A 27,178-nucleotide genomic window follows, 5' to 3' on the forward strand; every position below is an offset into this window, starting at 1 on the left:
TTTGTGTGTGTGTGTGAGTGTGTGAGTGTGTGAGTGTGTGTGAGTGTGCGAGTCTGCGAGTCTGCGAGTGAGCGGCGGGCGGGCGGGCGCGAGTGTGGCCGCCGCGGAGCGCGAGCAGGACCCGGCGGCGCGCTCGCAGCCTCTCTCCCCGCCAGAACCATGTCGGGCAGGTCGGTTCGAGCCGAGACCAGGAGCCGGGCCAAAGATGATATCAAGAGGGTCATGGCGGCTATCGAGAAAGTGCGCAAATGGTAAGCGGGGGCGCCGCTCGCGGCCGCGCCACCCCGGGCGCGTACAAAAAGCCGCGGGCGCAGCGCCCGGCGCCGCGGGCCCGGAGTTGGAGAGGGCGGGCGGCGCGAGCCGGTCACCTGCGCTGGCGGGGCCGCGGCCGCTGCCCAGGTGCGCTCGCGCCTGTCGCCCACCTGGCGCGGCGGCGGCGGCAGCCCGGAGGCGGGGGCGCCCCGGACGGGCGGCCGAGCGGCGGGCAGTCCCCGCCGCGCTCGCCGCTCCCGGGAGGGGGCTCGGGGCCGGCCCCAGAAGCCATTTCGTTTTGTGCAAGTCACATGAAAGCGGCTTCCCGCGCGCCGGGGCCGCGATGCCGGCGGCGGAGGGGAGCGCGAGCTCCATTGTGCGGCGCCGAGCGGGCCCCGCCGTCCCCGTCTCCTCCCCGCGCGCCCCGGGCGGCGCAGCGCCGGCCCCCGCGCCCTTGCCCGCGCCGGGCCTCGCTCCCTGGCTCCCTCCCCGGCTGGCTCGCTCGCTCCCCCGCTCCCCTCCTCCCAGGCCCGGCGCCCTCGAGTCTGCGGAGTTTGCAGAGCGCGAGCCGTTTAAATTTAGCGCTTTGGGCTGCCTGGAGCGAGGGCTCTTGGCGGGGAAGCAAGATGGGGGCGAGCGCGGGAGGGGACGCCGCGGGGCCCGGGGCGCTGGGCACCCCCTGCTCCCTCCCAGCCCGGCCCCGGGCGCGGGGCTCGGACGAGCGAAGGGTTTGGGCCAGAAACGGGTCCTGGGCCGCGTCTTCATTTCCCAAGCCGGCGGCTCGTGTTTGTTTTGCGGAGGGAGCCGTTGTTTTGTTCCCCGAGTCCGGGGACACGGGGACTCGGGGTTGGCCGCGCGTGTTCCTCCAGCTCGCGCGGGAGTGTCCGGCGTGGCCTGGTGCTGTGAACAGGACCGGCCGTCTGCGGCCTCGGCGGGGTCTGACTCCGAATCGGCCGAGGGCCAGGCCCGAGGCGCAGCGGATCGCCAGGTTGGGGCGGACTTGTTGAAAACTCCCAGCTCCCTCATTTCAACTTTTATTATTTTTTTCCCACGGCTTCGCCAGGGTCAGGGAGGCAGAGGAGCAGCCGCGACGTGCTCGAGTGTCAGCGCCAGCGGGCTCGTCCTGACCTTTCATTTAAAGCCTGAAAATTGGTCGGGGGCCCCCTGGGGCGGGCTATGTTTATGTTTAGGGGTGTCATTTCTTGAGTAACGCCTCGGTCTCTAAAAACCCCAGGGGGCGAGGATCCAGTCTAGCCGTGTCGCAAGTTAGCTGTCCTTTCTGAGTCAAACCCAACAAAAAAGGCAAGAGGAAAATCAATAAAGTCCACGTGCTCCGGGGCCTCCTATGGAAAGGGCTGTCTGCAGATGGCCGGATGCCCGGCGGAGGGCTGGGTTTGGCTCCAATGGGACAAAGAATTTTCAGAACCGTGAGAAGGGGAGGCTTTCCAAAGTTGAGATCCAAGCCCTCGGTGGCGTGGGAGCTCCCCTAGGGCGCAGGGCACCCGGTGCCCGACTGGAGCCATTTAAAAATGGCAGAAACAGCTGCAGGCCAAAACACACACAGGAAAACAAGCCCACGGCCCCTTCTCCTGTGGGAGTCCCAGAGGGAAGGCTGGGGCTGTTCCATTAGAGCCTGTGCAAAGGAAACTGGTGTCTGGGCCTGAGTCCCTTCTGTCACCCGTCTGGAGGTGAGGAAGGGGCTGGGAGAAAGCTGCCCCACCTTCTCTGTTCCAGGAGGCGTGGTTGGGTCTTCTGTCCCAGGTTCCCAGTGGGGCAGAGAACCTGCACCCTGACAGCTGCTCCCATTGGGCCCGCCTGCCAGCTGCTTTGCAGGGAGGGCAGATGGAGCTATGGGGTTTTCCACCCCAGGCCCCACTGCAGGCCAGGCCTGTGCTTGGGGGGAGGGGAAGAGAACAGATCTCTCTCCCTGTGTTTTGGGAAACAAATTGTCATGTCCTCCGAAGACCTCAGGCTTTGGGACCTCAGGGCCGGGCATCCAGTTCACTTCCTCTCGGTGACCTTGGGCAAACCGTGTAACTTCTCTAACCTTGGCGGCAAGGGGCTCCTGAGCTGCTTTCTCCCACCCCTCCCCGAATAAGATCATGTCTCCAGCAGCACTTATTCTGCACACAGGAGCAGTCATTCAATATTGTCTTGATGGTAGGGTGGACTCTGGAGAAACTTACGTTTTGCTGATTTCTTTCTTTCTTTTTTTTCCCTGTCCCTTCTAAGCAAAAACAAAACAAAACAAAACAAAAAAAAGACTTTGCCTTCTGTCTTGGGTTTGCCCAGCCTGAAGAAACCAAATCTCACCTTCACAGTGCCTCTAGGATGGACTTCCAGTCCATCCTCCAGACTTTGGGTTGTTTATTAACTGTGTGGCCACCAACCATGCAGTCACCACTGGCTGGGCAGCTGGGTTGCCAGTTTTAGCAAATAAATTCACAGGACACTGAGTTAAATTTGAATTTCAGGTAAACAAAATAATGCTAAAAAAAAATACTTCTTTAAATCATACGTGTGTCCTGTGCACTATTTGAGACATACTTATATTAGCAAATTATTCATTGTTTATCTGAAGTTCAGATTTGATTCAGCACTCTGTATTTTACCCGGAGGATAATGGCAGTGTCGGGCGTACCATTCAGCCTGGTAGCCTAGGGTGGTATTTCTCCCCAGCCCCAGTGACCCCAGCCATCCCCCCTCTGCCAGCCCTGCCCTTCCCCTGTCCCTGGAAAAAGCCAGCAGCCAGCCGTGACCAACCACCCTGACTGTAGCCACTGTCCCTCCTACCCTTTCTGTCTGCTGTCCCAGCAGGACAGGCTGGTAGAGTGTGAGGCAGCGGAAGATGGCTGAGGGAAGGACAAAATGGTGGCCCTTTTTCGGGAAACTGGGCCAGGGTTAGGAGGCCCAGTGTGGGTAGAGAGAAGAGCAGGGGAGGGGAGTCATTGGGCAAGAAGCAAAGGCTTGGTCTGAGGACTTCCCGCTGTCCCTGCAGGAGGGGGAGATTTGTGCCTAAGGCCTCACCCTCAGGACCTCCTGGGGTACCCTACTGCCAGGCACAGGGCAGGTCGTGTGGGTCTTGGCCTAGCCTGGCCTCCTGAGGAGTCAAGGACTAGCCCTGGGAAATGAATCCAAAGTGAGAGATTGAGAGCTCTCTTTGAGGGAGCCAGGTGACCCCAAGATGGTCTTGCCCTTGGACCTGGACCTGGGAAAACATTGGAAATTGGCCTTGGCCTGGAGAATCTGGGATGGGTGCTTGTAGTTTGTATAGGAGCCTGTGCTGAGGAGCGGTTGGGGCTCTATTTATAGAGTGAGGACCCCATTTAGTCTTTTCATCCAGGAGCCCAAGTCTGATGGGGATGAGAGAGATACTTAAGTACTGCTGGTTGCTGGGGGCCATCATGGTGGGAGGGCTCAGGGTCCGCCCAGGGTGGCTTCATGTCAAGGTTGGGGTGGTTCCCGGTACCCAGTGTCTCCAGGGGGGAAGAGCTGGGGGATCGGAGGGAGACTGAGTCCCATCGGAAGAGCGCCGTTGCTCCCTGGGGGCGAGGTCTGTGGGCCCCTCGTCAGATCGTGTTTTTGGGAGCAGGAATCTGGATTTTTATGTTGTCTGACTTCTTTTGTTTTTTGGTAGAGTTTGGCAATTGCTTCAAATTTCTAAAAGTACCATGCAGGCCAGACAAAACAAACCTATTGGCCACTTGTTTGCCACCGGAGATAGAAGGTAATAACTACAGCTTAGTACCCTCATTGGGGATGGGGGCTGTGTGCCCTGGGTGATGGGTTTGGGGGCAGTAGTGGGAGCTCAGCTGCTCCTCTGAGCCCACGTGGTGTATTTCCTAAGGTGCTGCCAAGCCACCAGCTTGATGAGACCCCTGGAGCTCACTGTACACGTCTGAGCCTCCCCGGTACTTGCTCAGTGACTTACACCTGAGCTCTGGGGCCCTGTCTCTGCCTAGGTGGCTGCTGGCCAGATGGCAGGCCAGAGGTCAGGTTCTTTTTGTTGTTGTTGTCAATCCTCATCGGAGGATATTTTCCCAGTGATATTTTAGATAGATTGGAAGGGAGGATGGGAGAGAGAGAAACATCGATGTGAGAGACACATCACCTGGTTGCCTCCCCCAAGACCCTGACCAGAGCTGAGGATCTAATCGGCAACCCAGGTACGTGCCCTTGACTGGGAATCGAACTGGCAACCCTTTGGTCCACAGACCAGTGCCCTTAACTCCTGAGCCAAACCTCCGAGGGCTGAGGTTGGCGTTCAGAACTCTCCGCGTTCTGCCTGTAGCCCTTCAGTGTCCACAGCTAGGAATGTAGCTGAAGCACAGTGGGCCAGGGACCCAGGCCGAGGGTTGCCCGCTGGAGCGACAGGAGGCCCTGACCGTCGAGCTCACAACCTGCAGGGCCCGGAGCCTCTCTAGGAGGCCCCTGCACACATTCATCCTGCCTGGTGCTGGCCAGCAGACCCAGATCTGGTGCACTTTCTGCCCTGAAAGGGATCTTGTGTATTGCAAGTCAATTCCCTTTTTTTTTTTTAAACACTAACCTGGATTTGCTGACCTCCTGGGGCCCGGGCCCAGGCAGCCAGTTGAGGGCTTGGCCACTGGCACAGGATTCCAGCGTAGGCACGTCTGCCCACCCTGTTCCGGGCGTGCTCTGTGGAATGGGTCTCCGTGGCACAAAGTAGGCTCTGGGGTCCGAGCCTGGGAACTCGTGGTACAACCTCTCCAGACCTCCCGCTTCCCCATCTATAGAGTGGGGTGATAGTAGTCCCTCTTGGCAATCTCTGAGCGAGAGAGCATGTAAGTGAAATGCTTGGCACGAAGCCTCGGCACACAATGGCTATTGTGATTGTTGCTTTGTCACTGAGACTGTTTCTTGGAACGTTCCTGTCCCTTCCTGGCACCTTCTGACTATTCAGAATGGAGGTGGGGAAAGGCTGGGGTTGTGGATTTGTCCCTCTTTCCTCCAGGAGGCCGGAGGCAGGTGGGCGGTGATTTAAAGACCTGCCTTTACTTCCTTCTTTCTGGGCCGCAGGGCAGGGCAGGGCAGGGCAGAGACCACTCCGGACAGCAGCGTGCAGGGAAGGTTGCATACTGGCTCTGGGGAGAATGACTTCACCTCCATGTGCGTGCCACCGTTTCTTTATCTGTCAAATGGGGAAGGTGACAGCTTCCTGCCACACAAGGGTATGGGACGATTAGAGCAGGTGTGTCCAGCGCTTAGCGCATAAAACACACTAGAGACGGTCACTGGTATAATAATAAAAGCGAGGCCCTAGCTCCCTCCGGAGGGAACAGGCAGGGCTCGAACAGGCAGTTTGGGGATTAAAGGTGTCTGTGGTTTGGGTTAGGTGGTTTTGAGTGTGCTCGGATACCCAGAACCCCAGGTGGTGAAGGGGTGGCGGTAACGTGTCCCCCCAGCCCATGGCGCCCCCACATGGCGGGGGAAACCTAAGGCTGAGGTGTAGGGAGCTGCAGAAGGTGCTCGACAGCTCAGGAGCAGAGGGGCTCACGCCACGGTTCGTTCTGGGTTCTGGTGGAACCGGTCACTGAAACTGCTGAGGGCTCCTGGCAGCGACCCCACCTGCTCCAGGTGTGCGCCGGGCCCACCGCCCACAGTCAGTCCCTTGGATCAGCTGATCCTCCTGGAGCAGTAGACAGATCCTTCATGACTCCCGCTTCTTCTGGGATGGTGGAGCCCGGAGCCCGCAGCCCGGAGCCCGCAGCCCGGAGCCAGAACTGCCTGGGTTTGCATCCCAGCTCTCCGTTGGGCGGAGCCTAGGTGCCCTCAGGTGTGTGGCCTCTGGGTGTCACTCCCAGTGTTTGGCAGGAAGTGATGCGACCTGGTTTAGGGGCTGCAGGGGGTCAAGGACAGAAGTTCTAAGGCTGTGACAATAATCGAGAACGACAGTGGCTCGGAGCAGAGTGGTGGGGAGGAGAGAGTGGTCATTATTATCCTTAATGGAAACCATCACCCCCTTTCCTTCTCGTGGCCTGTGGTTTTCTCCTCTTCACCCATAAACCTGCCTCTAGCTTCGGGGGCCCTGGAGTTTAGGGTGCGGCTGGGCAGGGGTCGGGGCAGCTGCACAGACGTAGGCCTTTGGCAACAAGACCACGAAACACGTGCCAGTCTCAGGACCAGGGAGCGGGGGCTCGGGGCACCTCTCCAGCCGGCTGCTGCCTCCGGATCAGCACCTGGGACTGTCCTTGGGCGAGGCCCCTGGGCATCCAGGTTTGCCCCGCCCCCTCTGCTGCTCCCGATGGCAGAGCAACTGGTGGTTAGGCCAGCTGTGTGCTCCTGCTCCCCTCCCCCGACCTCAGCCCCACAGCCCCCCACCCCCACCCCAGGAGGAAACACCTGGCTGGTCTGAAACCCTCTCTGCTGCCCGGAGGGGCTGGGCGGCCTGGTTCGCCGGCTCTCTGGGGCAGAAGCTGGAGGCACGGGGCTCGGCTCCCCTGGTCCAGAGGGGTGTGCCCAATGGCAGCCCCTCTCCTCCCCTGGTCTCACCACGCACTTCCAGGCACCTAAGACTTGAACACGTGTCGCCTTCGGTCGTTCTCACGGCAGCCTGGAGAGATGGACATGCGTACGTGGGGTGGGCTAGCCGATGGGGACGCGGAGGCTCAGAAGGGGCAGGTACTTGCCCGGGGGCCCAGTGAGCAGCAGAGCTGAGGTGGAGCCCACCTGTGTGCCCCGGAGCTCATCCTCTGAATCCAGAGCCGCCCTGAGGCCCCTGGTAACGGAGGTAATGGACTCTTTCTCCTCCTCTGCAGGGAGAAGAAGTGGGTGACCGTGGGCGACACATCCCTGCGAATCTACAAGTGGGTCCCTGTGACGGAGCCAAAGGTTGACGATGTGAGTATGGGGAGCCCGACCCCTGGAGTGTCCCCTCCGTGTCATTTCCTGGGCTGAGAGCCCCACGGTTGGCCAGTGGAGACAACCTTAGTGCAGAAGTATCCCCTCCCCAGGGCCCTGGGCACCGTGGGTTGTGGGCAGTCATAGTGGTACCCCCAAAAGGCAGATGCTCCGCATCATTGTAGCGCTGTTCCCGAGCACCTGACTATATGCCAGGTGCGCCCTCATTTATTTCTCACACCAAGGCTGTGGAGTTGATCTCTCTCCTCTTACAAGCAAGGACTGAGGCTCAGAGAGGTGAAGCCGGTTCCCCAGAGTCACACAGCAGGTGTCATGTCTCTCTGACTCCAGAGCACAACATGCTCTCCCCACTCTTGGAGAACCTTCTGGTTCTCACCCGAGCGAGTTCGTGCAGGGGTGGTGATGACTAGGACCACCAGGGTGAGCCCCAGCGGCTGTGCTTGACCTTACGGAGGGATTGATGACAGCCCCTCATGGCCCTGTTTCGGCTTAGAGGCGAAGTTACTCCCAAAGACCCGGGTCAGCTACTCTAATTTCAAGTCGAAATCCCAACATTCCCACCTCCAGGCCTTTGCATGGGCTGTTCCTCCTGCCCGGCTTTTCCTGTCCACGCGAGCAGCCCTCTCCTCCAGGGAGCAGGCTCACACTGACCGCAGGGCTTCATTCGCGCCTGGGGGTGACAGGGTCCTAGTCGGCAGGTTTCTAGGGGGTCACTGGGTGGGGTTAAAGCCTCCCTCCACCGTCTCCCGTTACCTCTTGGGTCTCCGAGCCCGGCTGAGGGTCCCCTCTCGCACCGTGAGCACACGCTCGCCCTGGGCTGAGATCGTGGGCGGTTGTCGCTCCTTCTGGGTCTGGCCTGGGCTCATGGAGCCACCGGAGCCACCAGAGGCCCCGAGACCTAGAGCATCGCAGCGCTGGGTGCTGGCGGCTGAGGGAGGGCGGCGTGAGAGCCACCAGCCTCGGGGGCAGCCTTGGCGCTGGCCGCAGTCGGTGCCTGCACGTTGTTAGGTGTTCTGTAAACACCACGGCACCAGAGAAGCCTGGGCCCTGCTCCAAGGAATCTATAATCGCACTGCGGGGAGATCATCATAGAAGAGCACGGAGCAGACGTCAGGGAACACGCAGCACGTGGGCTGTCAGGAAGGACAGGGCAGCCCCAGGCTGGGCCCCAGAGAGCCCTGGATGTGGAGTCGGCAGACCACCCCCATGAGCCCGTGCTGTGGGACAGGCGCCCCACCTCGCGGGGCCTCCGCTGCCTCCTCCAAGCGGTGAAGCGGTGAGACCCAGGTCCCGGGGCGTCACCCGGAGAGGACTCCCGCAGTGTGGCTGCACGACGGTGCTGGAGGAGGCAGATCCGCTGTCATGTCGGAGCCATGACGAGACCCCTCTCCCCGCCCCACTGCCCGACAGTTGTCACCGCAGGAGTTCCAGAACATTTTTATCGCCCCCAGAAAGAAAACTTAGCGGTCACTGCCCCCAGCCCAGGTCCTGGACACCACCCACCCACTTCCTGTCTTTGTAGGTTTGCGTGATCTTCACGTTTACCTTTTCCTACGGTCGATCTTTTTTCGTTTTATTCCTTACCCAAGGATATGTGTGGTTTTTTTTAAATTGATTTTGGAGAGAGAGGAAGGGGGAAAGAGAGAGAGAAGCATTGATGTGAGAGAGAAACATCGATCAGCTGCCTCCCATATGCACCCTGACTGGAGATCGAACCTGCACCCTAGGTATGTGCCCTGACCGGGAATTGAACCTGCAGCCTTTTGGTGTACAGGTTGACGCTCCAACCAACTGAGCCACCGGGCCAGGGCCTTACTGTATATTTTTTTATAAATTGTTTCCCGTCCCTGCACACCCCCCCTCAGCTCCGCTCCTTGGAGGCACCCAGGGTGCCCACAGACACGTCCGTCTGTTCTTTCCTTTACCGTTAATGGCAGAGTTCCATTCCACGCCTTTTGTAAAAACATCTTGGAGATACTGAAATGTGTTTAATGTTGACATTTTTGTAGATCATTCCCCATTATTGAACAAAGAGCTGCCTTAGTCTCTGTAATTGTGACATCGCTTACAGTGAATGAAGGCACCGTAATTTATTTAACGAGCCTCTTACTGATGGGCACGGGGTGCTTCAAAGCGATTCTGTTCCAGTTGTGAAAAATGGAGCTGTCCGAAGGAAGCATCCCCTCCTCTCTCCTCCCCGGGTCTTCCTGTGGGACAGCCTGGGGCCTAACCACCGTGGGGATCGGTGAACTCGGCATTTGTCCATGGCCCACCGGGCTTCCTGTCCCTGCTCTGGGAGGGTGACCGTGGCCTGCACCCCACACGCTCTCCCTGAAGGAGGAGGAGACTCCCACCAGCCAGGGTGTTTTCGTGCCTGCAGGTGCTGGCCCCACAGACACTGGGGGTTTGTCCCCAGTCCCCCGCCCCAGAAGCCTCCCTCTGCAGGGCTCTGATTCTGAAGCAGGTGAGGCCCCTAATGGCACGTGTTCAAATGCAGCCCAGGGAGAGCCCTCCGGGGACTTGGGGGCAATAAGATGAGCCAGCAGAATAAAATATTCATGCCACCCTCCAGGGTCTCGCTCCTTCCCGCACACGCTCGATTGGGTGACTCGGTTTCTGCTCCCTTTTCTCCTCCAGAAAAACAAGAACAAGAAGAAGGGCAAAGACGAGAAGTGTGGCTCGGAGGTGACCACGCCGGAGAACAGCTCCTCCCCCGGGATGATGGACATGCACGGTGAGCTCCCCCGCCGCCGGCCCTCTCCTGCCCGGTCCCTGGGCCGAGGCAGAGCGCTCGGCCGTGTTCTGTTTCACCAGCAGGTTCGTTCACATTCCAGGCAAGGGGTAGTCGGAGGGCTGGGCAGGACTGGCCTCTGTGCCAAGGAGGAGGCTCACTTCTCCCAGTCCGACAAGCCAGGAAACATAAAATGAGACCTTCTTCTCACCTGGTGACAAAAGTCCTCACAGGTGATGTTCTGGGGTATACACTGTCCTTTTTCCCTTCTGGGCCTGACATACCGCACAGAGGACCATGTGTTCCATTTCCTTTATTGCTTTGGCTCCTGGGAAGCTCCAGCCTGGGCTTCTGACTTCATGTTCATCCATGTCCACAGCCGACCTTTCTTTGTTGCCTTATTTTATTTATTTATTTATTTTTTTATCCTCACCCGAGGATATTTTTCCATTTTTTGTACAGATAGAAAGGGAGGAAGAGAGAGGAAGGGAGAGAGAGAGAGAGAAACATCGATGTGAAAGGGACACATCGAGTGGCTGCCACCCGCACGACCATCCAGGGCCGGGGACAAACTGCAACCGAAGTACGTGCCCTTAGCGGGAACCGAACCCGGGTCTCTCCGGACCACAGGCCGACGCTCTAACCGCTGAGCCAAACTGGCCAGGGCTGTTGCCTTATTTTAGACGTTGTCACCAGTAGGCCACCGAGCATCTCCAGGCTGGAGACGTACTTTTAGCCGGTCTGTAGCCGTCTTGACCTCACTGGCGTGTATTTCTCTCGCTACCTGTTACCCAAGAGGAGAGGTACAGATCCTCAGCATATAGCTCCAAGAACTGTTCTCCACCTATGCACACCCGTGCACACGGCCCAGATCAAGACAGAACATTCCCGCCAATCCCCCTGGTGTCCCCTCCTGGTCCTCCCCGCCCCTCCACGGAAAACTGCCCCCTGACGGCTGACCTCAGAGATTCAGACGTGAAGTTGCTAAAAGATGGGCTTTGTGATGTTCATAAGTCAGGACATCTACATTTTTGCCGTCCTTGGAGAAGTCGGGTCCGGCAGCCCTGGGCCCACGCTCCCGCGGTGGACGCCCTGCTGAGCAGGAGCGCTGGCCCTTCGGGAGGACGGGTCTCCGCAGGCCCGCCTGGCTCACCGCGTTTCGTCCCCTGCCGGGCCTGCTGGTGTAAAGAACTTGCCTTTTTTCATCCCTTGATCCCAAGTGTAGTGACGTTGCGCTTTGGACCACCTGGGCCTTTTGCACGGCAAGGTGGGTTCAGTAAGTGAATAATACATCGCAAGGGAATGTTGGTTTGATTGAGTTTCTAGCCCTCCAGCCCCAGGGCTGTCTTGTTCTGGGGAAGGAAGGCCAGCAAGCTCCCTGCTTTGTCTAAACTGACTTGTTTAGAAAACAGGCTCCGAGGGCAGAGTCTTGTTGCTGGGTCGACGTCGGAAAGCCGGGGGCTCTTGCAGACGGTTATCACGTCAGGAAAGCCCCCCACTGGGGGCTTAGATAGTCATAGTCGGGCTGTGTTTCGTTTCCAGAAGTAGGTCTTTGGGCTGGGAGATAACCTGTCTCCCTGGCACTGGTTAGCACCCCGCTCTCCAGGGGTCAAGAAAACTCCAGGCCTGGCTCAGGGTTTGGGTCGGTCACAGAGCTGCAGGTGAGGGCCTTTCTAAGCAGAGACCCTACTTGGGTTCAAATCTGACTCTCCTAGAATCTCCCCCCAGCTGCGTGGCCCTAGGCCGGCTATTTACCTCGTCACCTTCGGGTTTGTCTGAACCTGTCGAGTGGGGATGGTCATGCCTCCTCTGTAAGGTCACTGTGAACATTAAACAAGGAAATCCCTCCGAGCTTGGCGTGGTGGGAGCAGACATTTAGGAGGCCGTCAGGGGGTGCCGGCCACCTTGCTGGGCCCTTTCACGACCTCATTTCATCCTGGAGACGAGCCCCATTGTACCGAGGAGGAAACGAGGCTCAGAGAGGTGCAGTAACGGCCAGTGCCGGCCTGCAAGGGCCTTCGGAGGCGGAATCCAAGTTTGTGGGCTCTAGAAAAATCTAGACTAACACTCCAGGGGGGAAAATCTAGAATGCTGAACAGACTGGGGCCGTGCTCACCTCCCCAGGGTCATTCTCACTTGAGTGCAGATCGGAGGGTGTGAGCTGAGGGCTCGGAGGGGAGGGGCCGGCAGGAACGAAGGGGGCAGGCATTGCACCCAGCTTTCCAGGCTCAGCCGAGGTTAGCCCCGTGTCGTGGCCACGCAGTTACCCGGAGCCCGGCTGGCCCCGGGCAGCTAACTCGCTGGACCCGGGAGTCGCCCTCACGTGACGTCGCTCCTGCCGGACCCGAGCTTCTGTGCCCCTCACACACGTTCACACGTGTCCTGGCCTAGGACGGACGTTGAGATTTCTCACAAGGTACATCTTAAATAAAAAAAAGTGCTGTTAGGTCCCAGAATTCACAAGAGAGAGTTCTGTGTTACAAGTGTGCCCGGGGACACTTAAAATCAGATGCGATTCCCCCGGTTAGGGCTGCGGGACCCTGGCGCCCCGGCGGGATGAGGCAGAAGGACTCGGGGTCGGAGTTGGCTGGACCAGCCTGAGCGAGGGGTTCTGCTGCTCTGGTCCTCAGTTTCCCCTCTGTGACGTGAGGGTGGTAACAGCGCCTTCCTGGTAGGTTGAGAGGATTAAACAAGGTATCTCCATGGGTGCCCAACACGTACCAGGTGCCCAGGACATACTGATCTTCCCTCTTTCATTTTTCATAAAAATGACCTCCGTCCCAGGAGGGCAGCATGGCCCAGCAAAGCAGCGTAAGGTTGAAGTATTATTTTTTAAATTGCCACTTGGATAGGTACAGTTTAAAATGACAGACTGTGACCCCTGGCCAGTTTGGCTCAGCAGTAGAGTGTCGGCCTGCGGTGCAATGAGTCGTGGGTTCAATCCCGGTTAAGGGCACGTACCTTGGTTGCAGTTCGTCCCCGGCCCTGGTCAGGATCATGCAGGAGGCAGCCAGTCGATGTGTCCCTCTCACATTGATGTTTCTCTCTCCCTCTCGCTCCCTCCCATATTTTTCCCATTTGGAAAAATATCCTCGGGTGAGGATTTAAAAACAAATTACTCTCTGTGTCCAAGACAGGGTCCAAAGCAAGGGTGTATGTGCCCTGGGCCCCCCAGCTCTGCCACCAGCTCAACCACCAGTATCATCGCCCAATTAACTTTCTTCCCCTTTTTCTTTTTTATTGTGAAAAATTTCATGAGAGAACAATAGAATAGTATGAGAAATCATCCCCATATAACTATCACCTATATTCCCACTAATATTATGCCATTTCTGCCTCATCTGTTGTTAAAAATGTGTTAACCTCAGCCCGGCTGGTGTTTCTCAGTGGATTGAGCATCGTCCCATGGACTGAGAGAGGTCCTGGTTCGATTCCCGGTCAGGGCACATGCCCGGGTTGTGGGCCTGATCTCCAGTGGGGGGCGTGCAGGAGGCGGCCAATCCATGTTCCATCTCCCTTCCTCTCTCTCTAAATCAATAAAGAAAAAAAAATGTTTACAGATAAATAAGCACACTCTTGAGCGTCAATTTCAGGGAATTCTGACAATGGTATGTAGCCCTTGCTAGAGCATCTTAAAGTAAATTTTCCCTCATTATATTTAAGTCTGTACCTGAACACTTGAGCACGTGTACCCAATAAATGACACCTATAATCTGTGTGCCCCGTGTGCTGTTATCACCTTGAACAAAATTAAGAATAATTCCTTAATACCTTTTAAACTTCTCACTGTGTTCAAATTCCCCCATTGTCCCAGAATATCTCTTACCACCTGGCACGTTCAAAACGGGATTTAAATAATTTCCTCCCATCACAGGTAGCTGTTAGATCTCTCAAATTCCTGTCATCTACAATAATCTTCCCTGGTTCCCCTTTTTTGTTTTATCATCTTGTTTTATTTTGGTGTTGATCAGCAGAGCCCGGGCCGACTGTCCCGTGGATTGTTCCACTCTGTGGCAGTGACTCGTCCCTCTTCTCCCCCTTCTCCCCCTCTCCTTTCGGATCCGGTGGGAGTTGGCTGGAGGCTTGATCAGATCAGACGCGACATTTCCGCCTCGCTGCCTGTGCACCGTGCTTCGGCCTTTGTGTTGCACCCCAGCCAAGATGTCTGGTGTCCTCACCCAGAACAAGGCCTCGGCCACCATCCGTGGCTGGCTGCCTCCAAACACGGGCTCTCAGGGAGCCCTTGGGGGCCGGTCGGGCCCTGGGTACCAGCTCCAGGGTTCTGGAGGAGGGAGTGTCTGCCTTCCTGGGACAGTGTCCTTCTGGGGGTAGTGAGGCGTGAGAGGCGGAGCCCCCTGAGCCCGCCTTTCCTCAGTAGCTGTGGGGTTTCACCTGTGTTTCTGTCCCCCCCCCAGACGATAACAGCAACCAGAGCTCCATAGCAGACGCCTCCCCCATCAAACAGGAGAACAGCAGCAACTCCAGCCCTGCGCCGGAGCCCAACTCCTCCGTGTCCTGTGATGGTGCCAACACCAAGGCCGACGAGGCCCAGGCCGACGGGAAGGAGCTCCCTGGGGCCGAAGGTACGTGTCCTCGGGGCCAGGCTCGGGGGTCTCTCCATCCAGCCTTCTGTCCAGGCGGGTGTCGACAGGTCTTTAAGGAAGCCCTGCCGTGTGCCAGCCCCAGAAGAAAGGTAATGCCTGGGGCTCATATTCTTGGGGGGCAATTTAAAAATCACACCGTCTAGTATTTGGAAAGTTAGTGCTCTAGAGAATTATAAAGTAAGGGGAATGGGGAGTCTTGCCCCATTATGGGGGGTTTAGTCATTTTAAACTTTTTTAAAAATTTTCACTCGAGGACATTTTTGCATTTATCTTCAGACGGAGGGGGAGGGGGAAAGAGAGAGAGAAACATCGATGTGAGAGAGACACATCCATTGGTTGCCACCCAAACGACCCCAACTGGGGCCGGGGACAAACTGCAACCAAGGTACGCGTCCTTAGCGGGAACCGAACCCGGGTCTCTCTGGTCCACAGGCCAACGCCCTAATCGCTGAGCCAAACCGGCCAGGGCAGTTTTGTGATTTTATTATCATTTATTTATTTTCTTATTCTCACCCGAGGACTTTTTTTTTTTTTTTTTTGATATTTTGTTCAGATAGAGTGGGAGGGAGAGAGAGAGAGAGAAACATCGACGTGAAAGGGACACATCAAGTGGTCGCCACCTACACGACCAACCTGGGCCGGGGACAAACTGCAACCGAGGTACGTGCCCTTAGCGGGAACCGAACCCGGGTCTCTCTGGACCACAGGCGGACGCTCTAACCGCTGAGCCGAACCGGCCAGGGCCGGTTTTGTGATTTTAAATAAGTGGTCAGGGAGCCCAGCCAGTGTGGCTCAGTGGTTGAGCGTGGACCCATGCACCAAGAGGTTACTGGCTCGACTCCTGGTCAGGGCACATGCCCTGGTTGTGGGCCTGATCCCCAGTGGGGGGCATGCAGGAGGCGGCCAGTTGATGTTCTTTCTCATCGCTGCTTCTCTCTCTTTCTCAAAACCAATAAAGAAAAGGAAATTTTTTAAATAAAAATAAAATAGGTGGTCAGCGAAAGCCTCACTGAGCAAGTGAGCCTCAAATTAGGCAAGAGAGCAGGCACCTGGATAACTGGGCGAGCGCTGCGAGCAGAGGGAGCTTGTGCAAAGGTCCTGAGGCAGGAGCATGCTCCGTGTGGCTGGAGGAGAGCAGGGGGCGAGGGGCTCAGACAGTGAAATGAGATCAGGGAGGAGGCGGGGCCTGAAGTATGTGGGGTTCAGAAGGCCACTTAGGAGACCCTGATTTTATGCTGAGTGAGCCGGGAGCCACTGGGGGCCGGAGTGCCGTGATCTGAAGGATCACCTTGGTCGCCGTGAGTAAGAACAGAGTGGGTGGCCGATGGAGGCACGAGACCATTGTGGAGGCTGCTGCAATGGTCCAGGTGGGAGAGGATGGATGACGGCTGCCCCGGGGTGGGAGCGGAGGAGGCAGTAAGGAGAGGAAACTGCGGAGGATGTGTGTGTGTGTGTGTGCACATGTGTATCCGTTTGTTTATTTTGAGGTCTCGACCCCCTTTAAATGAAAGTTTTCACATATAGACGGTCCCTGACTTACAGTGGTTTGACTTGATGATGATATGAAAGCCACGTGCGTTTAATAGAAACTGTACTTTTTAAATTTGGTCTTTCCCGGGCCAGTACCTCCTCTCATAACGCTGGGCGGCGCGTCCCGGCTCCCAGTCCGCCACACGGTCATGAGCCAGGCACGTGGACACAGGACGCGCTGGTCACATCTGGGCTGACGCCTGCCAGCTGCGTGGCCTTGGGCGGGCAGTGTGGCAGCTCCGGCACGCCTTCCTGTTTCCTTGTTTGTAAGATGAGACAAATAAAAGTTGGTCTCGTCAGGTCACTGCAGGAAGGGAAGTGAGAGCGCGAAACGCTCGGCGGAGCCTGGCGAACCGTGGTGGGGTGACCCGGGGGCGCTGGGACAGGGCTGTGCAGGACCAGGCGAGGGCCGTGTCCTGACTTCTTTCTTCTTTCCTATTTTATTTCTCATCTTTTTTTTTTTTTTTCATTTTCAAGAGAGGAAGGGAGACGGAGAGATAGAAACATCGATGAGAGAGAACATCGATTGGCCGCCTCCTGCACGCCCCCCACTGGGGATCGAGCCCACAGCCTGGGCATGTGCCCTGACTGGGAATCGAACCAGCGACCTCTTGGTGCAGGGTCGACGCTCAACCACGGAGCCACACCGGCCGGGCTGTCCTGGTTTCTTTCCTATTTTCTCTAACCAACTGAGCTACCTGGCCAGGGCCTGCATCTCCTTTTATTTTTATTATTTATTTACTCACTTCTGTAAGTCCTCACCTGAGGATATTTTTCCCATTGATTTTTAGGTAGAGTGGAAAGGAGGGAGGGAGAGAAAGAAACATCGATGTGAGAGAGACACATTGATTGATTGCCTTCCACATGACCCTGACCGGGGCTGGGGATTGAACCTGCACCCCAGATAGGTGCCTTTGACTGAGAATCGAATCCGAAACCCTTTGGCCCAAGTACCGATGCCCTGACCGCTGAGCAAAACAGGCCAGAACCCTGTGTCTCCTTTTAAAGGGCCAGTTGCAGGAATCATATCTTGGGTTAAGGCTTCCTTTCGTAACTGCCACAGTGGGGTGACTACCACCCCCACCCACCACCACCCCACAAGCCTTACAGGTCCAGGTGGGAGCCACCCCAGGCCACTGGGCCTGCACAGGTGCCCACCATTGCTTAGGTGGGACCACCACAGCGGGCCAGGCCCACCTGCCGTGGCCAGGGGCGGCCGAGCTCCCCCCACGCCGCCTTCCCAGGTGGGTGAACACCGCCTGTGGGACAGGACGGGTTGGTTGCCAGCTGTTGACCTTGCTTTGAACTTGTTTACTGCTGAGTGAGTTCAGGCAATGACATAATGTTCAAGCTCCCTGGACTAAATTTAGGCCCCAGGAAAATAATTTCCCCTGGGGGGGTTCCAGCACCTTCTGCTAAGAGCACCAGGCCGCCGCACTGAGCCCTTGAGCGCTCCTGGGCTGAAGGCCAGTCCCGCGCCCAGGCCAGCCAGGGGTCAGCGTGACGCTCGGTGACCGGCCACCTTCGCAATTCCTACGCCCTCGGCTGGGGCCTCACCTCCCACCCCACCCCCAGAGCTCACTCTGCAGGGTGGAGGGGAACTGTGTTCCGAGAGGACAGTCACAATAGAAGACGTCTGTTAAAGCAAACCCGTGTTATGAAATAGAACGTAACATTAACGTGGGTTTTTCTCACTGAGGTGAAACACACATAAGATAAAGGTAGCCATGGAAAAGTGCCTAAGGCGGCGGCGTTTAGGACATCCAATGCAGCCATCACCTCTAGTCCCAAAACATGTTCCTGTCCCCAAATGGAACCCCGCCCCCAGCTAGCTGTCACTCCCTGTGTTCCCTCCCCCCAGCCCCTGGCACCCAGCGCTCTGCCTTCTGTCTCTATGGAGCTACCTGTTCTCGACATTTCCTCCCAATAGAATCCTACGCACGCGGTGTTTGGTGACTGGCTACTTAGTATCACATGTTTTCAAGGTTCATCCACGTTGTAGCAGGTATCAGGGCTTCATTCCTTTTTTTTTTTTAATCGATTTTTTTGAGAGAGAAACATCAACTTGCTGTTCCGCCTGTGCACGCGTTCCTTTTGAAGGCTACTAGTCCACTGTGGACGGCTAGCCCACGTTTTGTGTGGCCGTGCGTCTGTTTTGTCAATCCCCACCTGCGGATATTTTTTCCGTTGACTTTTAGATAGAGTGGAAGTGCAATTACTTTTGGGCTGTTCCCCTCGTCAGCCGTTGCAAAGGGGGCTGGCTGGCTGTGGACACCTTGGGGACCCATGTTCAGGTCTTTTGTGGCTATGCCTACGAGTGGTATTGCTGGGTCCTGCAGTAGTTCTGCGCGTAACTCTTTGAAGAACTGCCACTAATATGGATTTTAAAGGTAAAACGAAAACTATCAAAGAAACGTCAGGTTTACGGGGAGTTCGGATCTGTGCCCTAGATCAGCGATTTTCAACCTTTTTCATTTCATGGCACACATAAACTACTTACTAAAATACTGCAGCGCACCAAAAAATATATCTTTTGCCCCCAAAAAATATACATATATATAATTTTGATTCATTCACACCAAAGGGCTCTTATTGTGTTGGCTGTTGTCATTTTCTTTGAGTTGACAGTCTAAGGGAAAAGAAGTCAGTGCCCCTGACTAAATAGTCAAGTATACATGCTTTAATTTTTTATTTTGTATTAATCCTCACCCAAGGATCTTTTCCATTGATTTTGAGAGAGTGGAAGGAAGGGAGGGAGAAAGAAGAACATCGATATGTTGGCCTCCGCCTTGACCCTGACCTGGGCCAGGGATCCAACATGCAACCCTGGTACGAGCCCTTGACTGGGACTCGAACCTGTGACCCTTCAGGTCAGAGCAGGTACTTCAGGTTTTAAAAATTCTTGCAGCACACTGGTTGAAAATGGATGCCCTAGGTCATCCCTCAGTCAGTACCACCTGGGGTTACTTCGCCGCTTGGATTCTTTTCGTGTCATTCCACTGCATCCTCACGGTGACTTGATGGGGTAGCCACTGTCAGCCTTGATTTTCCGGGGGCGGGGAGACGCTGAGACTAAGAGCCCAGGGCCCCACCGGGCACAAGTTAGCAGAGGCAGCATTGTAACCCAGGGCTGTCTACACAGACACAGCTTGAGCCCAGCCCTGGAGAGGGCAGACCCTGACCCTACATTTAGCAGCAGGAAACCCCAGCCCAGATGCTGGCGGGGTGTCTCAGAAACCCCAGAGAGTAAGGCATTCTTGTGTATTTCAGTGTACTTTTGGAAAACTATTTTTAATATGTTTTTATTGATTTTTAGAGAAGAAGGGAGAGGGAGGGAAACGTTGATGTGAGAGAGAAACACCTTGCATGTGCCCTGATGGGAATCGAACTGGCGACCTCTTGCTGCATGGGACCATGCCCAGCCACTGAGCCACACCAGCCAGGACTATTTTAGTGTACTTTTAAAAAATCAGGGTGACATATGTTCCTGGGCCCTTGAGAGCCAGCAGAATGGGGCCCTGGGGGGATGTTGCCACTCCCTCCCTGACTCTCTTCCTCTGTGCCCCAAATAAACTTCAGGTAGACCAGGTACCTCTTCTTCCGAAGTCTGTGCCCTGCACCTTCCTTCTGCTAAAGGGACGTGGTCGGGAGCCCGGCGAATGAGAAATAGTCTGTAACTGGGGAAACAGGGTTCATGAAATAGGTGATTTTCGACAGAACGCCATGTAGCCTGCGTGTGTTCTCTTGTATTTAGAGAATTTTTAAAGACATGAAAAATTCTTCCAAAATACTGTGTGACTCCCATTCTGGGGGAGAGGATAATTATGTGCGTGTAGGGGAAACTTCTGGAAAAACGGGACTAAATCCTCTACAGTGTTACTGAGGTGGTAACTGAGTGGCATGAGATCATTGGTGATTTTTTTTTTTTAATCCTCATCCAAGGGTATTTTTCCATTTTTCGTTCAGATAGAGTGGGAGGGAGGGAGAGGGAGAGAGAGAGAGAGAGAGACACATTGATGTGAAAGGGACACATCGAGTGGCTGCCACTGGCACAACCGAACCAGGGCCGGGGACAAACTGCAACCGAGGTGGGTGCCCTTAGCAGAACTCGAACCCGGGTCTCTCTGGACTGCAGGCCGACGCTCTAACCGCTGAGCCAAACCGGCCAGGGCTCATTGGTGATTTTAACTGGATTTTTTTCTATGTACTCTGTTTCTTGCAAAGAGCAATCTTGTCTCTGAGGATGAGAAAAATACTCATATTGCCCTGGCCAGTTTGGCTCAGCGGTTAGAGCGTCGGCCTGCGGTCTGGAGAGACCCGGGTTCGGTTCCCGCTAAGGGCACGTACTTCGGTTGCAGTTTGTCCCCGGCCCTGGTTGGTCGTGCGGGTGGCAGCCACTCGATGTGTCTCTTCACGTCGATGTTTCTCTCTCTCTCTCCCTTCCTCTCTCTCCCTCCCACTCTATCTGTACAAAAAATAGAAAAATGTCCTCGGGTGAGGATAAAAAAATAAAAATAAAAAAAAGAAAAATACTCATATTAGTAAGAGAAAGGTTGGGGGGGGGCAGTTCCCTCTGCGGGTTCCCCAGTGGAGAAGGCAGAGGTAACGGAAGAGGGAGGAGTCCGCAGCCGTGGTGGTTGGAGCGCACTTTGTCCACCAGAGGGCGCCGTGTGCACGCAGCACAGCGCCTGTCCGTCCTCTAGGTGTTCTCCAGGGGCACTTGGCAGGTAATGGGTGTGTAGGAAAGGGTTGGGGCTGTAGGGCCAGCGTGTGGCCTGGCTGCTTAAAATCTCTAAAAAATAAGCAAGAGGCTTCCCGAGCCCCCCCACCCCAGCTTACTGTAGCCCTCACAGACCGCCGGGCCACCAAACTACCCTGTTTCCAGGTATTTTTAGTAATTGGTCCATCTGGCCCGGAAAATCACGTGTCTAGAAACAGCTTCTGTCCTCTTGCTTTTCCCTCAGATGCTTCTGATGAGCAGAACTCACAGTCTTCAGTGGAAAACTCGAACAGTTCAGAGAAAGTCGAGCGGCAGCCATCTGGAGACGCGGGCCTCGCTGCAGAGACACCCTCAATCTCTCAGGTACCTTGATCAAGGTCTCAGAGGGGTGGCCAGATCGGCCTGGCGCCCGCTGGGGTGTCGGGGGTACCTTGAGAGGTGTTCTGTTGTTTTGTTTTCTCGTTGGACGATTGGAACTGTATGTGTTCAGCGAGCAGGGACCGGGAGCATCTTTCTTTGTTCGGCCCCGGGCGCTGGGGCTACCACGAAAGATCAGACACAGGAGGACATAGGACGAAGAAAGAAAGGTCCTTGATCCCAGCCGTGGCTTCCTCACTTTATTTGCTTCCACAAAAGTGGTGTCAGTGACCCAAAATCAACTTCCTTCAGAGCTGGGAAGATAAGTCTTCAGAATCCTCAACTTCGGATAAAATGTTCTGTGGGAATATTTTGCAGCTGGCCTGTTCGCCCTGCTTGGACCCCTTTCTGGGTCATCACTGCTTGTCAGAATCTGGTCTGAATCAGACAGTGCAGAAGCAGGTGGCCCAGTGGATGGGAGCGAATGTCCTGGGTTCGAATCCAGCCTTTTCACTTAGCACACCCTCGATGTCTCCAGCGATGAGCTGAGAGAATGTGGGTAACGCACGGTGGAGCTGGACACAGGAGATGCCTCCGTGTTGCCTGGGAGACCATGATGCCTTTCACCGTCAATCCTCTGTGCTCATTTAGGAGGAGTGGGGAATCAGCAGTATCCCATTGGCTATGAACAAAACTGTGCACTGCGCTGAGTCGTTTCCGGTACCGCGGGAGAAACTGATGCGTAGCAGCAGAGAACGGGGAGGACAGGGCTCAGCAGGACGTGGTCTGCGTGCTGCACAGCCTTGAACCCAGCCTTCCCAGGGAACGTGCCTCTCAGACTTTCTCACCTCCATACCCTTGGATCTGCACCTCCCTTCATCCTACGGAACACGCTCCAAACGCCCAGAGACGCGAATTGTGGATGGAAGATGTTTGCAGCGGCAGGAAGTTGTCGAAAGGGATCTGGTTAAATAAACCTGGGGTCGTGTATAACACAGGCTGGCACGCAGCTGTTCAAAAGGGCACGGTTGCCCGGCCGGCATGGCTCAGTGGTGGAGCGTTGACCCAGGCACCAAGAGGTCGCCAGTTTGATTCCCGGTCAGGGCACGTGCCCAGGTTGTGGGCCTGATCCCCAGCGGGGAGCATGCAGGAGGCACCCAGTCGATGTTTTCTCTTATTGATGTTTCTATCTCCCTCTCCCTTCCCCTTTCTAAAATCAATGAAGAAAGAAAAAAGTTTTTGAAAAAAAGGGGAGGGGGGCATGGTTGACCCAGATACAGATGAAGAACGAAGAAATATTCTCACCATGTGAGATGAGAGAAGCAAGTCTCAGAGCCTCGGGCCTAGTATGAGCCCATCTGATGAAAAGTCAGAATCAAAGCCTCTTGTATCGTAAAACCAAGATGTCTGCTGGGGTCTCCTGGCCTTTTGAACTCAGTGGAAGGAAAGGTCAGCTTGAAACTCACACCCCGGAGGCATCTGGTGCCCCCTGCCCCGGCGTCTGGAAAGTCCAGGGGTCTTCCATTCCAGCATGTCCCCACCTCCACCCCCGTTTCCAGGGGCCTAGACTGGAATGGGGCCGCCTCCACCGTTTTCCTGCCCACATGGACACGCTCGCCTACAGAGCTGCTGGGCTTGTGAGCAGGATGGCGACGTATCGCCGTGAAGCCAACAGGTGACACGGATGTTCAGCCAGACCTGCTTGACAAAGAAGAGAAGGTTCCACAGCCACCTGCTCCCTCCCAGGAGGACTTCTCGGCTCTTCCCCTGCTGCCCGTCTCACTGAGCTCACGTGTTCTCGCCTTCATTCCCTCTCCTCGCCTCTGCCTCCCCGCCCTCCGGCTCGTCATGAGGAGCAGCTCCCCTCTCTCCGGGCTCCCTCCCCGGCACCTGTGCCTCCCTGACCCGGGTGCTCTGGGGAGCCGCAGGACCTTCCTTGGAGTGCAGCCGCCCTCTCTGCTCCTCTGCACTGCGCTTGTGTCACCGTCACCGGCGAGGAGGAGGAGGAGGAGGGAGAGGAAGCAGCCTCCTCTTGTCTCCCTGTGACGCCTGCTCTCGGGACGGGCCACCAGGCACTCAGACACGGTTTGCATCAAGGCCCCGGGTCTCTAGTGAATGTTAATTGGGCACCCACAGGATACCGGGTAGTGGAGACCCAGGGTGAGCCAGCAGACAAGGTCCCTCCCTGCCCTCGTGGTGCCCATGATGGGTCAGGGAAGCAGAGGCAAAGTCACAGTACATCCGTGGGAGACGAGCATGGGGTGGCGCAGAGAAGCTTGACGGGAGTGGAAGGTTCTAGAAGAGTGTAGGGAGAGCGGTGTGGCTGGGAGCCGGAATCTAAGGATGAGACACGAGGGCTGGGAGAGCAGGGTTTCTGGGTGCCCGGGCCTGGAGCCAGAAGGGGAGCCGGGGAGCCTGGAGCCTGGCGGAGAGGGAAGAGAACGGCCGGAGGCTGAGTGGGCCGGGTCCTCGGGCCTCCCTGGCCTGGTCGGGAGCTGGGGTTTTATTCTGAAGCCAGTGGGGAAGCATCAGTGGGTTTTAGACCCTGTGTATGATTGCTGTTCTGAGAAGAGCCCCGGGCTGTGTAGGGGGACTGCAGAGCAGCCTGCTGTGTCACGGGGACAAGAGATGGGTGCTCCGGTGTGGTCGGGGCGCTCAGCGGAGGGAGGGGTGTGTGGGTTCGAGGGTCTCGGAGACGCAGCTGAAGGGACTTGCTGTTCAGGTGGGTGTGGGAGCGTGGCGAGAACGTGGGTACCCCCGGATCTTGTCCGTTTTTATCCCAGGCAGAGGTCGGCACCCCCGACAGACACAGGAGCACCCTTTGGGGATGGGCGAAGTCAAGACCTGGTCTCGGGTGACGGGGCGGGTCTCAGATGCCTGAGATGACTTGAGTGGTGAGCGACCGTTGAACTTGTTTTCGAGTCAAGGGACTTCTTGGGAATTTGGTGACAACTGCGACCTCTCCCAGAATAACATACCTGTGCACGTTGAACAAGTGCCGAGCGTCCGCCCGGGCCAGGTGCCCGTGCTGGTCCCAAGGAGCAGTTGTCAGCGTTTGGTCTAGGCCCTCGCGCTTGGAGAAGTAAACTCGAAACTGTGTGTAAATAACTCCCCCGGCCGCTGGGCTGGAAGCCGGGCAGGGGGACACTTGCTCCAGAGGGGGTGAAGGGGGGGCAGCTGAGAGGCACAGGAGGAGGACCCGGAGGGAGCCAGCGAGACTTGAGGTGTGGGAGACACCGGAGGAGTTGGGTTTGAGGTTCCCCGCAAGAGTGCGAACCTCCTGAACTCCATGCTCACTGGGCCGCCGCAGGGTCCCGCCTTAGTTGCCTCCCGGGCTGACCTTTACTCTCAAGGCCGCCTAAGCCGATCTCCTGGCCTGTTAGTTAACCTGCCATTCTCTTTTCTTCCTCTTTCCCCAAGGATTTGGAAGGAGGGCCACCCTCTAAAAAGATGAAACTGGAGGCTTCACAACAAAACTCCGAAGAGATATAGACGCTCGATTCCGACTCCGGTCCACGTTTCCCGGGAGATCCCTCAGCAGGCTAAATTCTCTGACTTCCCCGAGGGAGCCCTCGGGTGGAACTACTAACTTTCCAAGTTTACCAAGTGCAAATCCAAGAAAACCTGGAACAGCGTGACTTCTCAGACACTGAAGAACTTTCTGCTGTGAAGGAAAACACTCGAATCTTGAAGTGACTGTCCTTGCGGAGGCGGGTTGACAGCTCAGGAGTGTCAGACACTGTCTCTGAAGCCAAGATTACGTTTGCGTTGCTGCTGTATTGTTTCCCCCCACTTCTCTCTCTAAGGATATAAGCTATTTGAGGGTGGCACCCATCAGGAATTCGAGTTTCGTCGGGGCTTTTCACCGTTCCACCGATTCCTCCCGCTTTCTTTTTTTGTGCCTTGTGCCCTTGAGGTGACCTCTGGCATGTTTTCCCGGTTGTTTTGCATCTCCCTTGGCAAAGTGCCCTCTCGGTTTTGTTGAGGCTGCCACTGCCCCGGCCCTCACATCTCACTCCTCCCTGCCCCAGGACGTCAGTGGGAACAGAGCAGGCAGGAAGGGAGGAGGAGAGCCCGAGGCTGCAGAAGAGTAGGACCTTCTCGGCCACCTGCCCAGCCTCCACGGTCCAAGGAGTCAAGGCACTGTCCCCAAGCGCTGGCCACTTGACATGCTCACTTCCTCATGGCGTCTGAACCTGGTGTTTCCAAGTGGCCCAAATGGACATGAAGAGCCCTTCGATTGTTCTGGCGCTTCCACCCTCTGCCCGTCACACCGCGTCTCCCACACCCCGAAGATGGGACGGCTTCTGTGGCTGACGGCAGGGTTATCTGAAGGCTCTGAAAGGGCTGAGGAGGCTGGGAGCAGATGGCAGGAGTAGCTGGTGCTGAACTTCCTCTTATAGGACAGGACTGTTTGGATTTCAAATCCATAGACGCCTGCTGCTCTCTGCCTCCCCAGGTCCCCCAGCCCCACCCGGGGAGGTGGGGGTGTCAAGATGCAGTCCAGGAAATCCACTTGCTTCTGTAGCATGTTCCTGACACCACAGAGCCAACGGCTGGATCCTGTCTCATTCCCAGGATACCCTGTCGTCAGTCCCCCAAGGGAGTGGGCCTTGATGGTTCGGCCTTGACGGCCAGAAAGGAGGCGCCAGTGAGCTGGAAGGCTGTGCACTCCATCCCTGCCTGCCCGGGGCAGCCTCCTCCCACTACAGTGGAGCTGCCCCCTTGGACCAACTGCCTAAGTGTTGGGTTTTGAGGCCTGGTTGCTCTTAGTTCCTTGTGTGGACTCCTCAGACGGTAACCCTTTTCCTGAATTTTCTTTACTGCACTGGAGTTCCAACTCCCTTTGAGCTGTGTGTGGTGGGGGGAGGGTTGCGGGATTCCGTTGGTTGTTTTCTGTTTTCCTTTCGTTTTGTTTTTGCGAATCGGTGCATATTCAGGTACCACCTTTGACGTGGGCATCTCTCTCCTGACCACCATGGGAAGTCTCTGCCAGGTTCCGCTTTCTAAGAGTTTCTGAGGGTGAGGCCTCTTAACTTTAACTTTTAAGGGAGCCGATCTATTTCCTGCACTTCAAGAAGAATCAAAATGTTCCTGAATTTCAAATACCTCATGCAACAACGTCTCCTGAAATAAGGGAAGAACAGACAAACTTGGGAAATCTCGACGTTGAAGTGAGCGATGGCCGAAAGGTTTCTGTCTTAAACGATAAAAAAAAAATAACAATCTTGATCAGTCGCGCCCCTGGGCAGTCCGTTCAGCGGACACCCGGGCCCCGCGTCACCTCTCGGAGACTCGCGAGGCGGCTTTACCTCCGGATCCTGTCGCGTTTGAGTCACCTTTTTCTTTGCAGCGAAACTCCATGTGGATGGAAGAGGAATTTGGATGATGATTTCCTGCTCTTTGGGAAGCGAGAGGTGACACCCCAGACAGCTGGAGGAGAGGCACACACACTTGCACTCACGTCCACGGAGACAGCAAGCGGGCCAGGGTCCCCTGCGCCCCTTCTGTTGGCCTCTCCCGACGGGCACGGGGAGTGGACAGGGTGGGGAGTGACAGGAGGAGGACCACACCATCCACGACACGAGGCTCTCGTCAGCTTTTCTCTGAAGTGCCTGTAAGGAGAGGGGCCGGTGTCCCGCCCGCGGCCGCAGTGGCCGCACTCAGCTGGCCGGGAAGGCCCCGGGCCACGGAGACTGCAGAAATCCAGGTGTGCTTCCCGCCCGCAGCCGCCCCTCCAGGCGGGTCCCTCCCGGCCCCCACGCCCCTCCTGCGCCCACCAGACCTTCCTGGCCCAGCCAGGGCGGGGTCCTGAGCGAATGCCTTCTGCGGACACAGGCCCCGCGGCCTCAAGGGCTCCAGGGCAAACTCATTCCCCGGGCACGTGAAGCTGGGGAACCGCGGCTACACATTCCACAAAGTGCTGGCACTTACCCCACAGCCCGGAAGGCAGTTGACCGACTCACAGGGTGGTGACCTCCCATCACCAACGACGTCATGGTTTGGAATGTCCATTACCGCCAAGGACCTGGTTAGAGGTATAAAGACCTTTTTTTCATGTTATCTGATTTTTTTTTCCCCTCTTAACGATTTTATTTTTGT

At 56.4% G+C, this 27,178-nt stretch overlaps 1 protein-coding gene across 1 annotated transcript; it reads left to right on the forward strand.

Annotated features, from left to right (window-relative positions):
* Nucleotides 1-26,781, forward strand: BCL7A (BAF chromatin remodeling complex subunit BCL7A). The gene is made up of 6 exons (XM_036276350.1): nucleotides 1-251; nucleotides 7,032-7,113; nucleotides 9,772-9,868; nucleotides 14,281-14,448; nucleotides 20,964-21,082; nucleotides 24,497-26,781. Exons 1-6 carry the CDS (start codon nucleotides 160-162, stop codon nucleotides 24,566-24,568), a joined length of 630 nt encoding a protein of 209 aa, XP_036132243.1. The 5' UTR covers nucleotides 1-159; the 3' UTR covers nucleotides 24,569-26,781.
* Nucleotides 26,782-27,178: the final 397 nt, after the last annotated feature.

Source organism: Molossus molossus, unplaced genomic scaffold, assembly GCF_014108415.1.
Source record: "Molossus molossus isolate mMolMol1 unplaced genomic scaffold, mMolMol1.p scaffold_m16_p_22, whole genome shotgun sequence".
NCBI classification, from domain to species: domain Eukaryota; kingdom Metazoa; phylum Chordata; class Mammalia; order Chiroptera; family Molossidae; genus Molossus; species Molossus molossus.

Bases quoted from the DNA above. Each gene is read 5' to 3' on its own strand.
- BCL7A (XM_036276350.1), top strand. From the start codon at position 160: ATGTCGGGCAGGTCGGTTCGAGCCGAGACCAGGAGCCGGGCCAAAGAT. The intron at 252-7,031 runs GTAAGCGGGGGC...CCTCCTCTGCAG, and splicing joins ATCGAGAAAGTGCGCAAATG to GGAGAAGAAGTGGGTGACCG. The intron at 9,869-14,280 runs GTGAGCTCCCCC...TCCCCCCCCCAG, and splicing joins CGGGATGATGGACATGCACG to ACGATAACAGCAACCAGAGC.